The sequence below is a fragment of the Acipenser ruthenus genome, chromosome 5 (assembly GCF_902713425.1).
Source record: "Acipenser ruthenus chromosome 5, fAciRut3.2 maternal haplotype, whole genome shotgun sequence".
NCBI lineage: Eukaryota > Metazoa > Chordata > Actinopteri > Acipenseriformes > Acipenseridae > Acipenser > Acipenser ruthenus.
The window spans coordinates 45,560,408-45,585,310 of record NC_081193.1 but is presented as its reverse complement, the minus strand read 5'-3'; the positions used below and the strand labels follow the sequence as shown (position 1 = coordinate 45,585,310).

The 24,903-nt window shown below is 41.1% G+C and overlaps 1 protein-coding gene across 1 annotated transcript in view; it reads left to right on the top strand.

Annotated features, from left to right (window-relative positions):
* The first annotated feature begins 1,878 nt into the window (after positions 1-1,878).
* LOC117402603 (shieldin complex subunit 1-like) overlaps positions 1,879-24,903 on the top strand; it is an 88,567-nt gene continuing 65,542 nt past the window's right edge. The window contains exons 1-2 of the mRNA XM_034003926.3: positions 1,879-2,010; positions 10,881-11,041. Of these exons, the coding sequence (XP_033859817.3) occupies positions 2,003-2,010; positions 10,881-11,041 (169 nt within the window). The 5' untranslated portion in view covers positions 1,879-2,002. The remainder of the gene's footprint in view (positions 2,011-10,880; positions 11,042-24,903) is intronic.

Sequence of the window (24,903 nt, the reverse complement as noted above, 5' to 3'; positions counted from 1 at the left end):
TGTACCAGAAGTCGTGCTGCTTGCTTGTGGATTGGATAATCAAAAATGGTTGAAACGCATGGTTTTTGTTTTTGTTACAAGTTAACACGTGGGCCCATAAAAAATTGACCTAGGTCATATTTCTTACGCAAGTAGCTAAACCAGCAGCACCACCTCATCTTCCAACTTCAAGTCTGATTTGGGCTTCAGACCAAAAAGAACACTAGCCTAGAACAGGACAGGATTATTACATTTTTGGAATGTCAACAACCAACTAACAGGGACATTGGCTCTTAGTAACTCTGCTTTTAATATACTTTGCCCACACAAGCTATTGTGTGTTTTGTTGAAAAGCATTAGCTTTTATATGTTAGCTTTTAGCATTAGGTTATATATATATATATATATATATATATATATATATATATATATATATATATATATATATATATATATATTCTGCTGAAATTATTAAACAACAGTGCATGGGAGATACATACACACACACACACATATACTGTATATTTTTTTTTAACGAAAGTCTGTTACATGTTAATTGTTTAGCAGCTAATAGCGAACATGCTTCAAAAATAATGCAAAACTCAGTTGTATACTTTTCCCTTAGTATAAATTTGGCATTAGTCCAGTATTATAAATATCTTGGTGTTTGGATTGACTCTTTATAAAATATAATAATTATAATAATTAAAATATAATGTTTTTTCTGTTTCTTAATGATGGACCAGTTTCTGGATTTTACAGGGTGGTTATACTTAGTTCTCAAGCCATTTCACTTGGCAGTACTGCTGTGGAAACCAGAATCTCTTTCCATTTGCTTAACAAGAAGGGCTGTGTTCCCATGCAAATGCTGCATTTTACAGTTGTTGATGTTAACCCATATACAAATACTACAGTACTATCCAAAAACACTGTCGTTTCCTATAGTATGCAATAATAATTGCATACTGCAAAATATTATAGGTACTGTATGTGTGCTTTTGGATGGTATTTTTTTATATGGAAAGGATTGAACCAGGTCCCAGATCATGTTCACCCATATTGGTGCCTTCTTCCTTCTTGCCAAGTTTGCATTGATCCCAGTCATGTGAGACTAATAATCTCCCTCCCCCCCAACCCCCCACCCCCCCCATCCCGCAAATTAACAGGTGTTATGCCAAATAGTGTTTTAGGAAGAAGTGACTCATTTGTAGTCAGCGCGCATGCGAATTATTTTATGCATATGCATCTTTGATCTAATGTGTCTAATTTCAATGGTTTTGCTCTGAACGTATACAGTAATCTTTAATTTTCGTATACAAACCTGTTGCTGAATATCAACCTTCATATATCTTAACTTTAGGCCTATTATATGCATACAGTTTTTAAAAAAAAAATAAAAATGTATTTCTAAAAAAAGCGTCAGTGAGAATTATTTTTTGCATCCTCAGCTTATGATCACACACATTAAAAGGTAAATGGACTAATTAGCAGTACAATGTTCTCTGATCTTCAAAAACAAAACAAAAAAACCCGTAAAACAATTAAAATATCAAATAAATACTATTATACAATATATTGCACATTATTACTTTATTATTTCAATTGTGCTGGCAAAATCCTGGCAGGAGACACTATTATTTGGCACAACACTGGTAGCTCCTCGCTAATATAAAAGGGCTTCGGGTTTGTACATGCATACCTAAAGAAAGATGGAAGTACTGACACATTATTAAAAACGATACCTACAAAGTGAAATCCGGATTATTGCCAATTCCCACTTACAGAAAATATCGGCTTTTGTAGCAAAGAGGTTGAAAAGTAGGAACTGTTTGTTACATTTCGAAGGAGGACACTTTTCCAAGTTACGCAGCGTTCCAGCGACAAACAAGGAAGCGACTCACGTGAGTAGAGCATGTAGTTGGGACGTGTAAATGGTGGTAGAAGAGCTACTGACAATTTGAAATAGAGAACCTACAGGTTTATAATGTTTTTAGTTTTGTGAATAGTGCTATTTAAATCGAGAATGCATTGGTAAGATGTAATACTTTTTACTGAATATAGCGTAAAGTCCTCCTTTTTTTGATTTACCCATGCAGTATACTATATATTTTCGTGCTGTATTTATCATCGTTGTTTTTATTTAACCATACAAGAAGTTTAGGGTTAATGGCTTTTGTTTTGTATAAAACCGAAAGCACCCTCTGCCTTCCCCAGTAATGTTGTTGAAGCTGACACCCAGAAGCTGCTTGATGAGATTCTGGGATCAATAAACTAGTAACAACCAAACTAGCAAGATGGGCCGAATGGCCTCCTCTCGTTAGTAAACTTTCTTATGTTCATAAAAACAACCATATTTTTCTCATGTAGGTGCAGTGCATGCACAGACAACCTGCAGTGCCTAAGCTTACAGTGAAACGATACTGTGTACACTATACATATCAGCTATTTTGCTACACCTTTAGATGCTGCTAGTAAATCACACTGCAATACAATTAATGTGTAATTTTAATTTTCATATATTATTTGCATTTGAATAGTGTTTTCATAAGTTTCCAAAGGTGTTTGATGGAACAAACAGAATATGTTCCATGGCAGTGGGTGGAATGGTTTCACCAAGTCAGACTGTAGGTCTGTGCTTCACCAAAACACCACTCCTCCATTATTGTTGAGCAGAGCTGCAGTAATTGAATTTTATATATATATATATATATATATATATATATATATATATATATATATATATATATATAAGCAGTTTGGTATACCAAGAAGTATGAATTTTAAAAATTAATTAAAAAAAAAAAAAATTAACTATGAAGGTATGTTTTAAATTTGACCTTAAAACTGTTGATTTCTGTAGCATTCCTGAATTGAGGTGGTAATGCATTTCACAATCTGGGAGCATAGTAACTAAAAGCTCTTTTCCCCCCTTCCTTTGTGTATATATTTGTGGCTGGCACAGAAGGCCTGCATCAGCTGATCTTTAATCACAAGGATGTAAACATGTGAATAAAAGCACCGTTTATATAGTCTGGTGCCATACCTTTAAGTGTTTTATAATTAAAACGCAAAATTATTTAAATCAACTCTAAACTTTACCGGGAACCAGTGCAGTGAGGCCACCAAAGGAGTTATATGGGTGTGTGTTTTTCTATTCTGTTTACTACCTATGCCACTGTGTTCCTACTAGAGTGCTCTTTATCTTTTCACTGAATGTTGTTAATGGTCTTGCTGTATTCTATTTCCTGTTACACTCTGGCACACAATCTGCCTGGCACAGCGCTGTATATTCTTAATTTCTTTCAATGTCCAACTAGAAAGGTGTTTGCCTAGGATGTATGCTTGAAAGTAATTATGCTCAGAGAAGATATTAACAGTCATCAGGTGGGTTATAAACCATGCAGTCTTTCATATAAACAAACAAACATCCAAAAAGGAAAACTTGAGGCAGGAGATCTGAAACTTTTGGTGTCCAGAAAACTGAGACATGGTGGAATTTACTCCCGTGGCATACGTTAGTGTGTTAAGAAATGCCATGTTTTACTAAGAGTTCAAATATTAGTTAAACAATGTATCTTTTACTCTGTTCAGCCAAATTTCTGTTAACACTAGAACCGCCGCGGGATTAATGAGATTTAAAATGTAAACGAATCTGTGTACTGTCAATGCAATGCGGTTGTCCGTTTTTAAAAAAACAAAAAAAAAGAAAGGGAAAAAAAAAAGACAACCGTATTGCATTCACAAACGCAGATTTGTTTACATTTTAAATCCAAACCCGTCAAATGACTACCGTGGCAGTTCTAGTGTTAAATGAGACACATGGTGAGCCAGATTGCAGCAGGGATGAAGGGACATTGACTCTTAGTAACTCTGCTTTTAATTTACTTTGCCTGTGTTGTTTTTAAAGGGCAAAACCAGCAGCACTACCTAATCTTCCAACTTCCAATCTTCCAACTGACTTGGGAGGCAAGTCTAGTTTACTTCTTTATTACAACCTGCTCCAGACCAAAAAGAACACTAGCTTAGAACCGGACAGGATGATTAAATTTTTGGAATGTCAACAACCAACAAAAAAAAATACTTAAAATAATTATTATTTATTACTTGACATTACTTCTAACTATGCTATTCATCTTCCCCAAGAGGGTGCTTTCATGTCTATGAAAGTAATATATATTCTGATGAAATTATTGAACAGCTGTGCATGGGAGATTCTCTCTCTCTCACACACACACACACATATATATATAATATATAATATATATATATAATATATATGTGTGTGTGTATATATATATATATATATATTAGTTTTGTTTTTATGAAATTCTGTTACATGTTAATTGTTTAGCAGTTAATATCACACATGCTTAATTTATACTTTATACGTGTGGATTGACCGTTTATAAAATATAACATTATTTAAAAATTGTAGACCTAAACATGACAATACTAATGTTATTTATATAAATGCATCTTCATCTGTGTTGTCTAGTCCACTGCTGTTTTAATTTGTTTACAAATGCCTTCTTGATCACCTATATAGAACACATCACTGAACATCGCATCATAGAACATATTACATTGTAAACAAGATCTTATATTGACCACTAATATCAACGTTTATTTTTTTTAAAGAATTTAATGTTTTTTTCGATCTTTTTTTTTTTTTTTTTTTTAATTTAGTCAACCGCAACCGCATGATCTCACGTCGAAATGACTGAGGAACGAGTAATTGTGTTACAATCTGGCTTGTGCTCGTGGCTTGGGATACCCTATACAGCAAATGCCCGACAATAATGTGGTGAGGATATGCAAGCAGCCGGTTACCCTCTACATCTTTTCCCTCTATAGACTGAACCTGCCCCCAGATGTGTGCCAGCGAAGGATCATTTTTTTGTTCCAACGCTAGGTCCACATCTCAGTCCCAGAATTTCGGGATATCGAGCGGAGCTACAGTAGCTTCAGCACTGAGGGCTTCAGTAACCCGCCCCCGCAGGTCACACTGAGTCCCAATCCCCTTTCCCTTACATTTAACAGACTCTGATGTTCCCCCACCAAACCCCAGCCTTGTCTCATTGACATTCCTTCCCATTTTTCGACCCTTTTTTTTGTTTTTTTCGTGCGAAATCGGGAATGGAACAAATCAGCTTGCAGCGGGAATATTTTCCCAATAGTTTCCCCCGCTGCGCCCATGGTCTTACCGGAGACTGGTGTTACCATTTTATTAATCATTGTTTCAAAATATGGCCAGTCTCGACCTAAAATAACTGGTTATGGCAACTTTGCAGCCACTGCCACGATTATGCGGCGGGTATGACATCCATTCGTCACATCTAATTTAGTGAGGGGGTAGTCCTTGTTATGCCCATGAATACAGGAAATGACCACTACCCCGCGTGACCACCAAGGTACCCCCGCCAACAGAGCTTCTTCAATTAGTCTGCCCACATCCTGAGTCCACCAATGCGTGGGTGCTCACATCACCAACCCGTACATCAACCAACGCATTCTCATACCCCTCAGCCAATCGGACTGCTGCCTCTAGCGTGGTGGGTCGATGCCTGGTGACCCAGTTCTGGGTGTCCGGCCCCAGCACCTTCACAAACTGCTCTATAGCAATCAGCTTGGTGATCTTCTCGGCATCGTTGGTGCAGGAGCAGAGCCACCGGGTCACATGTTCCACTAGTTGCTGGGCCACAACGCGGGGTCGCAGTCCTGGGGGTCGCTGGTACTCCCGGAACTGGCGGCGGTGTGTCTCCTCCGTGATATCAAGCCGCTGGAGAATGGCCTGCTTCACCTGGTCGTACACCAGGGCTTGCTCATGTGTCATGGGCTTGGTAGGCTGCCTGGGCCTCTCCGATCAAATTGGGGCCTAACTGGGTAGCCCACCACTCCCAAGGCCACTGAGCTGCTGTTGCCTGCCTTTCAGAGGCAACCAAGTAAGCCTCGGGGTCATCCTCCAGCGACATCTTCACTACCCTTACCCTTGGTAGGGGTACTGCTGGTTGAACCGCCGGTTCCCTCCCCCGATTAGCCTACAGGAACAAGCCATGCATCCTCTCCATCATGGCCGTCAATGATTCCTGATGCCTCCGCTCCTGCGCCTCCAACAGCACTGCCAATGCGGTTGGGTCCATTTGTAATCCCTTCTTCTTGACACCAAGTGTGGTCATGTGCAGTGAGTAAATCAAGTCCAAACAAAACAGTCTGCGTGTTTTAATAATAAAACAATAATAACTATAACAAAAATAAGTTCTCCCCTTTACCAGCGATGGTATTGGGGGGTACACGGCAGTTATCTTAATTAAACACAAAAATAAACAAAAACGGGACTTTGTCCGTCCCCACGTTCTCCGTGCATGCAGTGCGCTCGTGTCCTGAGAAGCGTGGTGCCGTGAGCGGTGCGGTGCTGTGCTGTGCAGGGACGTGCTATATATATCTTGCCCGTCCGTGGCTCACTCCTCCTCTGCTGGCTCTGTAGCTACAGCTCTGCGGTGCTCACTCCTCCTCTGCAACACAAAACACACGTAATAAAACAATACAGGCTCCGGCAGTCTGTTTACGTTCGTCAGCGCAAGGCGAAGTATTGACATAGCTGCTTCCCCTTTGTAGCCACAAAGCCCTGCCCGCAATCAATCCGTTGCCATGGTTTCTACAAAAGAGGGTCGTCCCGCAGCTGATTGCAACAGAGTCTTTCTGGGTACATGCAACTACGCGCTCCCCCTAATATGGTCACCTTCCGGTTTCCGCCTACCGTCCAGGCAGTCCATCTAGGAGGCAGCGTACCACCATCCTTACACAGCGTCCTTTCCGATCGGGAGGGAGATTTACAACATCGACTCTTTCTCTCTTTATCACAATCCTCAAAAAAATCAAGCAGGTTAGTTAGACACGCTCTCCCTTTCCTAAAACCATGCTGACTGTCTCCCAGGATACTGTTACCATATAGGTAATTTTCCATTTTGGATCTAATTATAGTTTCCATAAGTTTACATATAATAGAAGTCAGGCTTATTGGTCTTTAGTTACCTGGTTGGTTTTGTCTCCCTTTTTGTGTTTGCAATTCTCCAGTCTGTCGGTACAACCCCTGTGTCAAGAGACTGTTGCATGATCTTGGTTAGTGGTTTGTAAATAACTTCTTTCATTTCTTTGAGTAATATTGGGAGGATCTCATCCGGCCCAGGGGATTTATTTATTTTAAGAGCTCCTAGTCCCTTTAAAACTTCTGTTATGCTAAAGTTATTTAAAACTGGATAGGAACAGGTTGGCATGTGGGGCATATTGTCCGTATCCTCCTTTGTAAAAACTTGTGAAAAGTAATAATTTAATATATTTACTATTTTTTTTCTTGATTTCTATGATTTTGCCATCTGTGACTCTTAGACATTTAACCTCCTCTTTGAGTGTTCTCTTGCTGTTATAATATTGGAAAAACATTTTGGAATTGGTTTTAGCCCCCTTAGCAATATTGATTTCTATCTCTCTCTTGGCCTTTCTAACTTGTGTTTGCAGTTCTAAGTACTCTTTCTGTGTACTTCGTTTTTGGTCCCTTTTCAACGCTCTGTAAAGTGCCTTTTTGCTGAGTATTGTTTTTAATTGATCTATTAAACCATTTTGGCCATTTTGTTTTAGATTTAGATTTGTCTACTTTTGGGATGTAATTGTTTTGTGCCTCTAGTATGGGCGGGGCGGGGCTGAGGGGCGAGGCTGGGGGTGCGAGGGGGCGGTGCTGGGGGGGGGCTTAAGGTCCCCCACCGCCACCGGAATTTTAAAAAGGGGGCTAGCCCCCCCTGGGATTTTGATGAATTTATAGATTTGTGGGACACTAGGACCACGCGGAATGCAGGTTGTAGCTCCCAATTAAGAAGCTATAAAAATGGAAACACTAGTCCGTTCATCTGAACAGCTGGGGAACATAGCAATGGTTTGTAGTAATTACCGTGCAGATGTTTACAAAAACAGCAATACATGTATTGGACTCGATAGGTTTATTTAAAAATTAGTATTTTTCTGATAGCCCCTATAACGTCACTATGCAAAGCACATCTGACAGCGGTACTGAAGCGTTATTTACAAGTATAATAAATGTAAAACTGAGTCAAACAAGTAAAGCACTGCTGTTTTATTTGTATGCACATGCATATCAATTCATTGCTTTCACATTTTTTTAAACATTAAAAAAGGAATAACTATAAACTGAATGCAGTACTGAAAAGAAGTTTCAATACTACTCTTAAAACAGCAGGCTGTATTTCAGAGTGCTGTTGGTCATAGTTTTGCGCTTACATTTGTGTGCATATTTCCCCCAAAACAACAACGAAGTTTGACAGTTGCCGCCTTTACCGCCAGAAGGGGAGGTGCCACGGTCGCCTCCTGAGGGTCCGCTGCCGCTGTCGCCTCCCGAGGGTTCCACTTCTGCCATCGCCTGGGGTCAAAGGATGCCTGCCTCGCTCCGCCCGGGGATGCCTTCCTCGCTCCGTCCGGGGATACCACGCCCGCTGCACTCAGGGATGCCATGTCCGCTGCGCTCAGGGATGCCTCGTCAGGATCGCCTGGTGTTGCTGTTTGCTCAGCATCACCTGGGGTTGCCTGATGCTTCGCGTCGCCTGGGGTTGCCTGCTTCTCCGTGTCGCCTGGGGTTGCCTGCTGCTCTGCATCGACTGAGGCTACCTGCTGTGCTGCTTCGCCTGGGAGAGCTGTTTCTTTTGTGTCTCGGGTTGCTGACTGGCCCTCTTCGCCTGGGGTTTTTGACTGGCCCTCTTCGCCTGGGGTTGCCTGTGGGCCTGCTTCGCCTGGGGTCGCTGCTGGCTCCGCCTCGCCTGGGGTCGCTGCCAGTCCTGCATGGCAGCAGGAAATATTGTGGCCGGAGCCCCACAGAGGGGAGCTGACGGCCATGAAGGAGGGGGGTAGGTCAGGAGACCAGCTCCCCCTGCAGCAGTTTCACTGCAGGATATCACGTGGCTGAAGCCCTGGAAGAGGGAGCTGCCAGCCATGAAGAAGTGGGGGGTGAAGGACCGCCACCATGGCCACCCCCATGGACACCTAGCTTACCCTCTTCCGGGACTTTGAAACTAAGGGGGCAGTTGGCCGTTGTGGTCAAGTGTGTGTTGCACAAGGGGTAGCGGGTTATGTGACAGGGCGAGGAGTCCTGCACATGAAAAGGGGGCAGGGCAAAGCCCTGCCATAAATGTATTTGTTTAGTTTTGTTATTTTAAAAACAAAGGTTTTTGTTTATTTATTTTAGAACGGGGTACCCCTCCGCCCGTGTGCAGTTTATTATTTTGTGTTTGTGTTTGTATTATGGTTCATTTATTTGTATATAATGATGGCGAAAGCCAGGGGTTTTGTTATTGTTTTGTTTCTGGCAGAGACAAGATTAGGCAGCTCGTCCTCTGCCAGTGTATAATTAAAAACCTTGTGTAGAAGGTGGCCATCTCCTGAATTAAGTGATTAATTTGTTGCTAATCGAAAAATGGTCACCTGCATAAAAGCCTGCAGCACTCTGCACTCGGGGTGGGTGTTCGGAGGAGTGAACGAGAGCGAGAGAGGAGTGGATTAAAATCGAAACTAAAATTATAAATAGGAACAGTGACAGCAACTGCAACTGCCCAACCTGACCTACTGTTTGTGTTTAGTGTTCGTGATTATTTTGTTTAAACTTTTATTTTTATCTGTGAGCGTTGTTTTGTTAAAGCCTTTTTTTGTTTTCTTATTTAAAAATATAAACGGCGCATGCCACGTCTTTTGCCCTGCAGTACTGCGTTTTGTTTTTGTTTTTGTTACTGCATTGTGGCCTGATGTCACCAATACAGCCATCCCTGTCACAGGTTCCTAAACTGGTAACAGGAGTTTTGCATTAGTTTAGTCATAGGGACAAGAACCAGATAAGAGAAGTAATTGCTGTGAATGAGCTGTCATCAAAACTTTAGATGTTTTCCGTTAATAGCAGATCTGGCTTTTCTAGAAATCACGTGTTGACCTGAAGTAACGCTATTATGTAAAAACAGAAGTTTAGTGTAGCTATTTCATTTCTGGGATTGGTTGACCTGCTGTACAGTATCTGTTGCTTTCCTAGAGGTCAGTTCTTAAAATAAATTCATATGTTGACCTGAAATAACAGTAATGTATAAGAACAGGCGTGTTTTTTAATGGAATGGCTGCTTTGTTTCTGGGATTGCTTTACCTACAGTATTTGTTGTCAAGGCAGTCAGGCAGAGTAGTTCTAAAAGTTCCAAGCCTTGCTGGTATGATTATTTGTTTATTTAGCAGATGCCTTTATCCAAGGCGACTTACAGAGACTAGGGTGTGTGAACTGTGCATCAGCTGCAGAGTCACTTACAACAACATCTCACCCGAAAGACAGAACACAAGGAGGTTAAGTGACTTGTTCAAGGTCAAGGTCAGTGAGTGAGCTGGGATTTGAACCAGGGACCTCCTGGTTACAAGCCATTTTCTTTAACCACCGGACCACACAGCCTGTGACATTAAAAATAATTATTGACCCTTCCGATACGGCGCCGCTAGAAATCATTCATATATGAATGGTGGTATAATGGTGACGATTGATGCCCATTTTAAGCCGTTTTAAACAGCCATTGACTCCAACAACCAATCAATGGTGGTTTTATTGCCTTTCAAAATGAAAGTAAAGTTAGACAGAAAGTTAGACAAGTGAGTTACACTTGAGTGATTTAAATGGTGGCAATATTTAGATCCACCACTGTTTAGTTCTTTTGAATAGACACCATTGTCTCTCGGGGTTACATTATCCTTAAAGAGACTAATCATGTAAGTTACAAGAGGGTTAAACTACAACACTGAAATGAAGGTGAACTGAAATAAAGGTGGTTTTAGGATTCAAGATAATCGCCTGAATTTTCTTTTTTGTTTTCTTTTAGGCAAATGTCAATAAATGATGACAAATCAGACTCCCCATCCCAATCTAGCAGTATATTGGTTCTTCCGAATACATTTGACATAGGAGGGCAGACGGGGTTTCCTGATGGAGATGTTGCTGGCTCAACCCTGAATTCCATAACTTCATCAGCACCTGAAACAGGTAAATTAACAAAACAACTAAGACTTGTTGTCAATATTTTTTTGGAATTAAATTATCTTTTCTTTTTGCTTTGATTTGATTGGTTCACAAATTAAGAACTTAGAGTTTAGAATGTTTGAAAGCTAAATGCTTTAATATGTTGGACTACTGTCTGAAACACTTTAATTAAAATGGTCTCTGCATGATTTCAGTGCTGAGATTTTTGTATATGTGGCTTTGCCTGTGTACTAAGATTTACTAAGATTATTTGTTTTCTTTTTTTCTCATGTTGAAGTGCTCTGTTAATGTATTTAAATTCATGTGAATTCTTGTTGCTGTGTGGGTTATTTTTAGCTATATCTTAAGAACAGCTTGTCTTGCATTGATAAAACTTTACATGACATGGACATTTTATTTTCCATACTTTTTCATACCATATGCCATTGACAGTTTATTAGACCACATGACAGGGGTTCTATTACACAAACATTATTCTGTACCGGAACACAAATGACACAGTCTTATAACTATGGCTCCTGGTAGTTTATAAAGGTACCTTTGTTATATATCCATTCGGGGAGTGACAATCTTTGCCAATATGAAATAGAATATTAATGTGCCGGGTTTTCACGCTGGCACGTACAGTATAGATTTGTACATGGTAATCAATTATTTTATTTAGAATATGGTCACAAAAAGATTGAAGTACAATAAGGCAGTTAAACTCATACAGTAGGTTGCAGCACAGTTCACTGGTCTACCTGAGTGATAATGATAAAATCTGTTGCATTTATTTGTACAACCTCCTTGTTTTCTTGTTCAGAGATACTTTTCTCATTTGGAGCTAATTTATGAAAACATCTTGATTCTGTTTAAGAAGAAATGTGCAATAATAGTTCAGAAGGAAGCCACAGTAAGTGGACATGAGCATATCAAAAAAAATAATTGTTCTACTGTGCTGTATGTTGTGTTAGTTTATGGAAAATTAGAAAGTAATTGATAGGGCATTGTGAACTGTTTTGGGACCTGGTTGTTCTGAAAATGGTTTGTTAGGGAATTCCATACCCTTGATTCCATAGCCTTGATGTAATCTGCAAAAACAGAACACTAAAGTTTTTGTGAGAGGCATCATTAGGAAACTAAATTAAATTAAGGTTAAATTAAGAATTTAATTTGATGCAAAGAAAAGGTGCATCAGAAAGCTGACTATAAAAAAGTGTAATTAAACCTAGAAAAGTTGTTGTGAGCTTTTATGAGATTACTATTTTCGTTCTGATTTACATACACCACAGCTGCCAAGAAATAGACAGCACTGTATCTATGTTTAACTTTACCAAACACACACACAAACAACTCTTTCATTAACCTTCCTATTATGTTTGGAATTTAGGTACGTCTGTTATGTTTTGGATCATATTGACCCGGTGCAATTTCAAACAAATTGAAACAGCCTTGAATTGAGAATGTTTGTTTGTTTTTTCTTTGCATATCTTTTACACTCTCATGTTAAATATAAAAAATGAATGTAAACTCTCAGTATAACACTATGTAACACAATTTTTGTTCCTGGGTAGTAAGTGTTATTTCCTAATTGCTTATGCCTCAAAAGTATAGAAAATGGCTATTATTCCCCACAAACTTTGCTTTTGTGACCAGGACAGTGATATTTTGAAATTTACCTATTTCCAATGAGAAAACGGGCGAATTTGTGTCTTTTCGTTCACATAAAGTCAGAAAAAAACAACATATGAATCCAAATTAACATGTATTTATACTAAAGTAATACAAAAATGTCTACAAAAGATTTAGAAGTGAGTAGTTTTTCGAGATTTACGATTATACTGTAAATCACTTTCATGAATCAACCCCCAAATGTAGTCTCCCATCATGTTCTCGTTATACTGTCCTTGGTAGCGGCGTTCAAAGTCCAGTATATCCTGGTGGAAGCGCGCGCCTTGCTCCTCCGAGTACGCTCCCATGTTCTCCTTGAATTTATCAAGATGAGCATCAAGGATATGGACTTTGAGGGACATCCTACAGCCCATTGTGCCGTAGTTCTTCACCAGAGTCTCAACCAGCTCCACATAGTTTTCGGCCTTGTGATTGCCCAGGAAGCCCTGAACCACTGCGACAAAGCTGTTCCAAGCCGCTTTCTCCTTACTAGTGAGCTTCTTGGGGAATTCATTGCACTCCAGGATCTTCTTTATCTGTGGTCTGACGAAGACACCGGCTTTGACCTTTGCCTCAGACAGCTTAGGGAAGAAGTCTTGAAGGTACTTGAAGGCTGCCGACTCCTTATCTAGAGCTCTGACAAATTGTTTCATAAGGCCCAATTTGATGTGCAGTGGTGGCATCAGCACCTTCCGGGGGTCCACCAGTGGCTCCCACTTGACGTTGTTCCTCCCCACAGAGAACTCGGTCCGCTGTGGCCAGTCCCGCCTGTGGTAGTGCGCCTTGGTGTCCCTGCTGTCCCAAAGGCAAAGATAGCAGGGAAACTTGGTAAAACCGCCCTGGAGACCCATCAGGAATGCCAGCATTTTGAAGTCTCCTATGACCTTGATGCCATCTCAGAAAAATGCAGATATGTATCCACTTAGGCAGCTGGAACTAAACTGAACTGGTAGGCTTAAGGCCCCTGTATTTATACTACTATTTATATTACTGGAAAGTTCTAGAAAGTTCTGGAAGTTACTCCAAGTTTACTCAGCACTGAATCTATCTGGAATGTTCTGGAAAATAGGTAAATTTCAAAATATCACTGTCCTGGTCACAAAAGCAAAGTTTGTGGGGAATAATAGCCATTTTCTATACTTTTGAGGCATAAGCAATTAGGAAATAACACTTACTACCCAGGAACCAAAAAAAAAATAATAATAATTGTTACACGGTGTAATCAACTCAACCATGTATTTAATTCCATCATAAATATTTATATGACCATTTTATTGAATGAAGCTTGAGCATAGTGCAGAATTTCAAGAATGTAAAAAATAAATAAAAAAACACCTCTTCACTAATTTATAGTTATGTTACATTCATTTTCAATAACATTTCTTTATAAATGTCATAGTAAATGTGGTTATATACAAAAATAGGAGATGGTTCTATAGATACTTGTGACAAAACAAAGCAGCATTTCTGTCCAGGATAAGTTATTTAAAGAACATTTCTGTCTAGGATGAATGATATGTACTCTGTTTCCTTTGTAAATGCAGGACATAACTGTGAGAACACATTACACATGAGACAGAAGGTGGGCATGTGGTGTTTGCAAATATAATGTCTGCATTTCACACAGCTGATGTTTGTCTTATTGTCTTTGCTTGAAGGGAAAAAGTTGCATCTTCTCACATTTTTTGCAAATGATTTGCTGCAGGCAGAGATGCACTGCCTTCTGCCTGAACATTCTGGATAAGAGCAATTGCTGCTGGTGCTCTAGGCGTTCTTTGAATGAGGGGTGTCACTATTGCCTTGCCCAACATCTCTCGAAAAATTCTGTATGCCAAGTAACAGATCAAGTTTTTGTATAAGACCAGTGACAAGCAGGCAGTCATTTGCTGACAGGTGTAGGTTCCTCTCAGTTCCCCCTTTGGAGGAAGTGTAGTCCAATATCATCTCTGGCTTCTTGTCATCCCTGGTACACATGGCTGTATCCTTCTGCATTGTGCTCATCACAATAACATTCTTGCTTTTTTTTAACAGTATGAAACAACTGCTGTGTTTTCTATAAAAGCATGGTCAACTGACTTTTAAATAGCTCAGCACCTGTAGGATGTGAAGAAGTTGCCACACATGACATTATGACGTTGGAGTCTTTGAGTCATTCCAACATTTCTTTTAGGTGCTTCTCCAGGCAGTCCCCCTGTCTACACTAGCATATTCCATGCGTAGCTGGATTTAGCATTGCAGGTTGACCATATTTTTATGCCATACTTAGCGGGCTTGTTAGACATATATAATACATTCATCCACTGTAACATTTGGTCTGTACACTACCCATTTACTTATTTACCCATTTATCCCACACTTCTCTGAAAGTACCTGTAGCTAATTTGTCTCTTTTACGTCAGTTTGGTCTGACGTAAAAGCAAATCACTCTAGCAATGATGTGAAATGTTTCTAGTAATATAGTGGCTGGAAATATAGCCCTACCAGTTTCTGAATTCCACAAGCTAGCAGTTGTTTCTCCTTTGGATCTGTACACTCCAGCTAACTAAAGTAGCCCAATGTATGCATGCATATCAAGTTCTTTCCAATTTGCACCAAGTGCATGCCTGCTTTCCAAAGTTGATAAATTCCAGTATTATATTTTTGATTGCTGGTGGTATGAAAAGATCAAATGCTGAGGCTATGTCATTAATGCAAGTAACAGCATGTCCAGTAGACCCAGGAACCATTTAATGACATTGGAATTTGACAGCCTACCTTGTCATATGTGGAGATGCTGCCCATGGGCTGGTGGGGAGAGTTTGCTTCTCCATCTCTTCCCTTTGATGTTGAAGGAGAAACTATGGCATATATTTTCAGACACATTAGAGGATGATTCATGGGAATCAGGATCATCATCATTATTGTCTTTCACACTGACACTTCCTCTTTCACTTAACTGTCTCTGTTCAGCTGTGCTTAGTTATTTGTCTGATAACCACTTGCAACTGCTCACTTTTTAAACTCTGTCAGAGAGATAATGTTACTTGCAGGGAAAATGCACCTCTTCTAACCTTTGCCTTGTAAAGATTTGTATAAACCTTATCTATACACATCTCTCCAGACAGGTGCAGCCATTTCCAGACATAATAGCAATACAAATACAAATATAAGAATAAAGCCCAAGAGAAAGCATTTTATTTTCTTCATGCATACAAAGCTACATAGATAAATACCTTGGGTCATATTGACCAAGGCATTTATGTTTTTATAAAGATCAGTTGTAAAAAAGAATTAAAAAAATAAAACATCTCAAAGTTTTTATTTTCTGTTTATAAGTAACCCCAACCTAGGAAAAGTAATAACATATTATAGGGGGAAAATAAAAGTAACATTTCAAATCAATGGAAACCAGTGTCGGGTCAAATAGACCCGAAAATTGACCATTTTATTCAATTTCATGCCAAATATAACATTAAATTAAGGAGAAGGCTGACAACAGCAGACTATTATGTATTCCAAAGAACAGTTAGAGACTGTTATGAAATTAAGGATATCAGTTGGATGACAGAGTGAAGTGAAGCACTTACAAGAAGTGTAATAATATAACAAAGTAACCTTGCAGTAGCAAGTAGAGATACTGTACTGTGCCGTTGTCGATATACAGCATCATTTTAATATGCTAATGAAAGGTAAGTATATGCATTAAAAGCCTTGGTTATATTATCTCAATTAAACAAATGGGGATTGTAATTATTTTGAGTGGTTCTTATTGCAGTTTTTGACATTTTCTGCTTTAAAGTGCTTTGACTATTTCAGAGTTGTTGATCTGTTGTAGTTGTATGGCATAGATATATGTAGCCTTGCTAGATAAGCAAAAGTGTAGAAAAAAAGAGCAGGGCCATTGGGTGTGTTTCCGTGCCAGTCTGAATACGGTACTTATCCAGGGCTATTGAGTGTGTTTTCGTGCCAGTCTGAATACGGTACTTATCCAGGGCTATTGAGTGTGTTTCCAGGCCAGTCTGTGAATACTTATTTAGGTGTTTTAAACAATGCAATTTATGACAGACACTAAACTTGAAGGATGATCCTTTGATCATCGAGGTGTGTTGCACAGATACTGTAGGTACAGTGCCAGAAGTAGTAGGTGTGGTAGCATTTAATAATAAAGTGGAGATGTATATTTATAAGCAGCGCTCCGAATAAAGGTTTTGGGTGATTTGAGTAATTTACTCTCCAATTTATACACTGAGAAATGTATTTTTGATGAGTAAAATGCAACATTATCTTAGTCAGGAGTACTTTCAATAAAACTGTACATACTTTCATGCTTATGAAAAGTTATTGGGTATGCATTAATGGTCACATGTTTCTGGCAATTCAGGCATGCTTGCTACAATTAGTTGTCCCAGCATTTCTACAGGGACTCTGAAAAGAAAGTTTTTGCTTAATGGGATCAATTTGTATACAATTAGCAGCATAAGTTGAATTACAAGTTATAGGATTCTTTCATTATTGACATGCCAGGATCATGGGTATTACCATGCACAAAGATTAAGTTACTAATGCTGAATAATTGTATGGTTTACAGTCGTTTACACTGTAAACCACACAATCCTTTCAGGATGCGTATTCCTGGAAAATAATGGAGGTTGGCATAATTGTTTCTTCATTAATGTTTCATTTTTGCATGCATCTAGAGAACAGCTTGCCCAATTGTGATGAAACTTGTTGAGGACACTTTTTAGCACATGTTATTGGCAGTATCAGTATATAGTCTGTTATGTTATGTTACATGACATGTATGAGTGTTTTTTCTTTAACGCTTGGCTGCCATTGTGACACAGGCACTAAGTCGTTCACAGGGAGAAAGAATACATATACCAGGCTGGAGCCCAGAGAATTGATGACATAGCAGTGTAGTTGGCAGTGCGGTATTTAAGTCTCTTTGGTATTTTAACAGCAGGTTTCGCTGTCTCTGACTGGAATTAATCTTTGACTAACTTACCTTGGGTAACATTAGGTAGTCTCACTTGCTGTTTGGGCTTCATCTTTTTCCATTTATTGAACTGATGACATTTGAACCGATGACATTTTAAAGGGATGTGTTTTTTATGATTATTGGTTGATTACATTGCATTATTGGGGTAGTCCTTGAAAAATGTCAGCGTTTTGCTTTAGAATTGTAAAATAAATCAAGTCTTGAAAAAAATATGAGTGGGAATAGTGCTCTATAGTTCTCCAATCACTATAAGAACCTCAACTTGCATGAACACAGGCATTGTATGTGCAGGACAAAATTCATTATTTAGTTCTTTAGCGCACTCTAGTGGATGATGTGCTTCATTTCCTTCAATAATTTTAATGATAGATAAACAGTTCCCTCTGAAGTACGAAATGTTACCATTACCTAATGGGTATTTATCCTAAATAGCCTGTGATGCAGTCGTGTCTGCCCCCAAGGGCATAAATGGACTGCAGACACAGACATAGTCATCATTTTTCCTTTCATCCGAACCTGACGGGAGAGAATACGAAACAGTATCAGGTTTCTTATCTGCTTATTCACTTGTGTAATTACACTAATTAAGGCAATTTAATTGTTACGTGCTTATAGTATTTGCTATTTACATGTGTTGTGCACTTAGCCAGTTGTTTTCGTTAAGTCACGCAGCGGCCTTGTGACCCGCGCCCTGCGCAAAGCAAGCGGCTCCCGTCGCCCCTTCCCTGGGATTGACAACCTTGTGCCCTCTCTCAGGCTGCTAGCTTCATTTTGAAGTTAAATCAAGTTTCATTTTTTGTTCCGAAAATTATATAAATTTAACGTTTAATTGGGTTATTGTTTTGTGTGAGAGTTTGTTTTTTCACAGAAATACGAATGCAGCTGCTGGGCTTGGCAGTCCTGTGTTTTGACCGAGACGTACGCTTCAGGTTAAACTGTTTTCTCCAAGTGTCTCATTGCTGCATTAGTTCTGCTTGCAGAATTACTGTGAAGTCTGTTAGGGCTCTAACAGTAGGCTTTCCTCAGTTTTCAGACTGTTTGGGTTCAGCCAAAAGCGCTATAGGTGGGCATCCCTATAGATCGCTCCCATGGTAATTGTACAACGAATGAGGTTACCATCCAGATTCACTAGCAGTTGCTCAGCTCTGCGTCGGGTCCGATTTTGCTTGCAGTCCTTCCCGCAGTGTTTCGTTGGCGCTTTGGTCCCTGCTTGCAGTACCATTGTGAAGGCTGTCCTCAGTCTTCGAGCTGTGTTGGTTTGCCTGAAGCTGTATAGGTTCCCTATATATTGCTTCTGCGGTAACTGTGGGTTGCAGACCTACCCCGTTTCCGACCCGGTACACGTACCGAACGGCAAACGAGGTTACCATACCACTGGACCGTACCAAAGGCACTGTATCAGGTGTACCACCACCGAGTGTACCACCAAACCGTACTGATGGTACCATATCTGGTGTACCACCACCGAGTGTACCACTGTACCGTACACCTGGTACGGTACCATCGGTACCACCACCGATTGTGCCACTATAGCGTACTGAAGGTAATGTACCGGGTGTACCACCACCGAGTGTACTACTGTACCGTACCGATAGTATCGTATCGGGTGTACCACCACCAAGTGTACCACTGTACCGTACCAAAGGTACCGTACTGCGTTTACCACAGATCTGTGTACCACCGTACCGAGGCTAATGTACAGTACAGCACTAGTGCTCAGGCACTGTGTGGCTGCTGAACCGATGGGTTCATCTGAGTTCATTTTACTTTCTGCTCGGTTCAACCTCGGTTCATCACTGTTCAGACTTGGTTCAAAGTCGGTATTGTGGTACAAACAGTGATACCCTCCCTGGTCCAGTACCAGTGGATCTGGTTTGAGGCCAATCTCCCAATAGAGGATAAGTACGGACAGTGCTCTTCCTGTTTGACCGTAGCATGCCGAGGGGGCACTCTGTGTGTCCTTCTCTAAGTGTATGCTAGAGAAATGGGTGTCTTGCAGCTCCATGGAGTGGTCCACGTCTATATCACCTGGACAGGGCTCCCTAGCATCATCCCTTAAAGGGATGGCTGCATCCACCTCTGAGGGCGCTGTGCCAAGGGAGAGCAGGAGAGTTGAACGGGTGGCACGATCGGACAGTGCAGTGCCGGTGGCTCGCCTTTCTCTGTTGGCAGAGCTTCTGCCTCTGATTTTAAGAGGGCTACTGAAGCCTTACAAGTACCATGGCCTGTTGATGAGATACGGAAGCAGTCAATTTTTTAGGATGAGCCTACTCCCTCTCATACATCCTGGAGTATTGGTGCCAGTGCACCACAGATAACTGGGTGCACACTACTGTACAGACTGTACAGCTATTCTCTGCAATTTAAATACAGTCCCCCTCCCTTTTGGGGCGTTACTACTATGTTAGTCGACGGAGGTTCAAGATGTTGACCATGCAACAGCTGTAAGGCCAGGCGACTGCTTCACCACGGTGGACTTGAAAGATGCTTACTTTCATATCCCCATAAGACCAGGGCACAGGAGGTACCTGTGGTTCGCTTTCCAAGGGACAGCGTATGAGTTACGTGTGCTGCCATTCGGCCTCTCTCTAGCTCCCTGTGCCTTTTCAAAGTGCATGGAGGCTATTCTGGCCCCTTTGAAACTCAGAGGCATCAGAGTACTCGGTTACCAGTCTCCAGTGCAAGCAGAGGCCCACACAGAACATGTCACCTTCATCGGTTGGGATCTGTCAGTAAATTGTGAAAAGAGCCAGCTAACGCCCTCACAGACAGCCTCCTATATGGGAGTGCGCCTGGATTCCAGGTCCAAGCTGTCGACTCTGTCAGACGACAGTGTGCAGAGAATAACCACCTGTCTTAAGGTTTTTCAGCACAACAGAAAGCTCACAACAGTGACATTCCAGAGGCTTCTGGGCTTTATGGCAGCAGCTTCCCAGACCCTTCCTTTGGGTCTTCTGCTCATGCGCCCTATCCAAGCCTGGTTCAACAGCAGGGCTTTTCAGCCCCCATTGAACCGTGGCTGCCTGGTGACAGTGTCTCATCTAGCCTGAAGGCACTTTCTTGGTGGACACAGCCTGCCCATCTGCACTTAGGCGTAGTGCTGGGCAGCGCCACCAGAAGGGAGGTCATCACCACGGACGCATCCAACCTCGGCTGGGGCGCTGTGTGGAATAGCAGGGGAGCGCAAGGGGTATGGAACCCCCATGGCATGTTGTTTACAGGAAGCTCAAGGGAGACGTGCTTGTTCGGATAGACAACACTACCGTAGTGGCTTATATAAACCACCAGGACGACCACAGGTCCCCCAGTCTCCATCTAGTAGCCAGCAAGCTTTTGCTCTGGGTGCATGATCACCTCTCACTGTGAGCTGTACACCTGCCCGGGGTGATAAACTGGGCGGCGTACCTCCTCTCAAGGGGAGTTCCCAGCGGAGCAGAGATAGACCTCTTTGCCTCCCAGGAATCGACCCATTGTCCCCTCTGGTTCTCCATAACAGGAGCCGGGGACCCACCAGTGGCATTAATTCACAGGTGACAGACAGACAGTCAGCCCTCCTAATTTAGCCTTCATCACTCCACAGACTGATCTTAATCCCTAGAGTCTCAACCCTTGAGTGAATCCTGATGAGAAAGTGTCATTAAAAGACTTGGAAGGGGGGGGCTCCCGAGTGGCGCATCCAGTAAAAGCACTCGCTAGAGTGCCAGATGTGCTCTATAGCCTGGACGTCTCCGGTTCGAGTCCAGGCTATTCCACAGCCGACTGTGGACGGGAGCTCCCAGGAGGCGGCTCTCAATTGGCCGAGTGTCGTCTGGGGGGAGGGAGGGTTAGGTCGGCCAGGGTGTCCTCGGCTCACCGCGCACCAGCGACCCCTGTAGTCTGGCCGGGCGCCTGCGGGCTTGCCTGTAAGCTGCCCAGAGCTGCTTTGTCCTCCAACGCTGTAGCTCTGAGGCGGCTGCACGGTGAGTCTGCAGAGTGCAAAGAAGCGGGCGGCTGACAGCACACGTTTTGGAGGACAGCGTGTGTTCATCTTCGCCCCTCCTGAGTCAGCGCAGGGGTGGTAGCGGTGAGCTGAGCCTAAAAATAATTGGGCATTTCAAATTGGGGAGAAAATAATAATAATAAAAAAAAAACTAATTGGCAACGACTAAATTTATAAAAAGAAAAAAAAAAAAGACTTGGAGGGAAGATTTGATGTTTGCCTGTCAAGCCAAACTACCACCCCACACAGCCTACCTATAAATATACAGTAAATACCACCTGACTGACACAGGACCTTGCTGAAAATGAGAGACTATTAGGGTTCCTATTTAGCCCCACCCCCTATTTAGAAGGGCAGTCTGGAACTGTCTTGACCTTTGCTGCCTTCATCACTGACCCGGGCTATGGTGTATCGTCTTTCCTGCTTGCCCACTGATTTGGACTTGGTAGTTGGACTCTGACCTTTGGCTAAACAACTTGGAACCTGAATGACAACGAGCTTGCCTGCCCCTTTTGGAACTGTCTGTATGGAGCTTTGTTTGTATCCTGCCTTGTTTATCCCTTACCAATGCTGGACTATTTTATTTGTTTGGAATTGTTTTGAACCAGGGTTGGGCCATTTGTGTTCTGGACTAGGATTACTACGCATGGTTTTGTGTTGCCTGTGGAAACAGCGGAAACAGCAGACAGTCCTCCCCTAGCAGTGGGGGAGGCACGCAGTCTCCCTCTAGCGGTGGAGGCAGGAGCGACAGGCAGTCTTCCTCTATCTCTGGAGACTGGTGCTGCTCTGGAGACTCTGGCTTACCCTTCTTGGGCTGTGGATGCTCAGGCTCCTTCCCTCTGGGTGCTGGATGCTCTGGCTCCCCCCTTCTGGGCCTTCTCCTGGCACAGCTGCTCCTCCCTTTCACCCTCTTCTGGGCAAGGGCCAAGCACCACAAACGGGGCTCTTCCTCACTATCTTAGGGCACATCAAACCATCTCTCCTCCTGGTATTGGAACGGGCAAATGGCCACTGTGTGCCCAAAATTGCCACAACTGGGGCACCACTCCTCTGCAAGGCAAATTTGGTAGCCAGCCTGCAATGGCTATTGCTGATGCTTCCTTCTCTCTTTTTATTTATTTATTTATTTATTTATTCATTTATTTATTTATTTAAAAAAAGTGTACCTGCAGTACCTGCTCTGTGTCTTTGGAGGAGTTTTTAACCCACTCTGCCACCATGTGACAGGGTAGTGGCGAGACAGAGACTCAGAAGCCAGGAAACTGCAGTACTAGAGCTAAAGTGCACTTTATTAAACACAAATAACACAAAAGTACAAGGGCAAAGTAAAGGTTTAAACAAACATACAAAAACTGTTAAGGCTGGGCAGAGCCTTCACTGAACTTTTAAAGACAGTACAGAGACACAAAAACAACACAGGTTCACTCACCAAACTCCTCTCCCCAAATGGAGCCCTGGGCTCTCCTTTTATGTGATGAGCCACATTCTCACATGTTTTTGGCAGGGAGGAATTAACCCCATCCCTTCCAACCACCACCAAACACCAATAAATATATATGGCCACATTTTCATATGCAATACATATTTTTTTACTTGTGCAACTTTGCAGTGGACTTCTCATGAATATTTTTTTTAAGAGAAATTGATTGTCTGTTTTCAGTTTAAGTTTGTAAAAAAAATAAATAAATAATAAAGTAAAAATATATATACCCTTTTTTGACAATCGGAAAACACCCATCAGATCGCAATTGATTGCACCTGTACTGAAATCTGACAGCGTACCACTTTCTGACAATACATGGGTCAAGTTTTGGTACGCACACCACATTCTGACGAAGTATCTTTCTAACAGTACATCAGCTCTATAGTCCAGATCATGGCTTCTATCAAAGTGAAAAACAACGTCCACAAACTTGAACTTGAAGCTTATCTATAAACTTCAGGTACATTTAAACACTATTCCAATTCCAAAAGAAAAGAAGATCGTGTCAGACAAGTTGAAATGGGCATGCTAGAAAAATATATAGCTAAAAAATATATAGCATATAGCTAGAAAAAATAAATCGAAATAATTTTATTTTTTATTATTTGTACATTTTACCTATGGGTTATCAGACAACGTCCATTAGGTAAACTGTTATCTCACTATACCACTAGTTTAATTTAATTTATTTGAGTTTTTTTCAAGGACTTGGACTCGAGAATCAAAGTCAAGGACTGCTGACTCAGACTTGGACTCGAATGATAGTGACTCGGTCTCGGACTCAACACTCGGACTCAAGGTTTGCGGACTCGATTACAAGTCTGATTATTTATATATATATATATATATATATATATATATATATATATATATATATATATATATATATATATATACATTTGGTGTTGCACTTGTTTTAAAATGGGGCCCCTACGATTCTGCTTGAGGCCCTTTTAAAAGCCTAACTGGATGATACCTCTTCCTTACTTATTCTGTCTGTCTTGCAAACATATAGTATCAGTCTTAAGTAGCCATACATCTTTTTTTCACTCAGACTGTCAGCATCATACCAGGATTTATTTAATTCTCAATTCCTAACAGGGCTTCATAGTGTTGAAAAACAGATTTAACTGAGCTAATGGAATTCACTGGGTAGTAATTGAATAACCAAGACTGATTTTAAAATGATTATTGGTTTTCTTGGGAAATGTATCTTATCCTAATAGTATTCATTGAGCTGGGTCTATATAACTCTTTTTTGACACCTCAGGAACAAGATGGTTCACAGTACAGGACCAGAATAGATTTTTCTTCTATTTCTACAGCTTTCCATTCAGGAAAATACACCCAGCACTAACATGGTTCTGCCAGCACTACTGAATACAAAATGCAATTATGCATGCATTGCATATTGCTCTGTTTAAAGAGTCTGCTGTGGCACACGATGAAATCCCCAAATGAAAAAGCATAACTTTTTTTTTTAATACATAAACAGTACGTTAGTAGAATGCCTTCATTAATAGCCACTTCCCCCTGTTTCTGCAGATGACTTGTAACAATGAATTAATGCAAGACAACGTTTCTATATTCTGTAATCAGATCTGTATCCTAAAAATAACTATGATCGAATTTAAAAAAAAAAAAAAAAAAAAAGCATGAATATTTCCCATTGCTGACTGTTGCGGCTTCAGATCCCTACTAGCTGTTTAAAAATAGTTATCACTGTGTATTGTCACTAGCAGGAGCTACTTAGCTCTACACCACTGCTAACA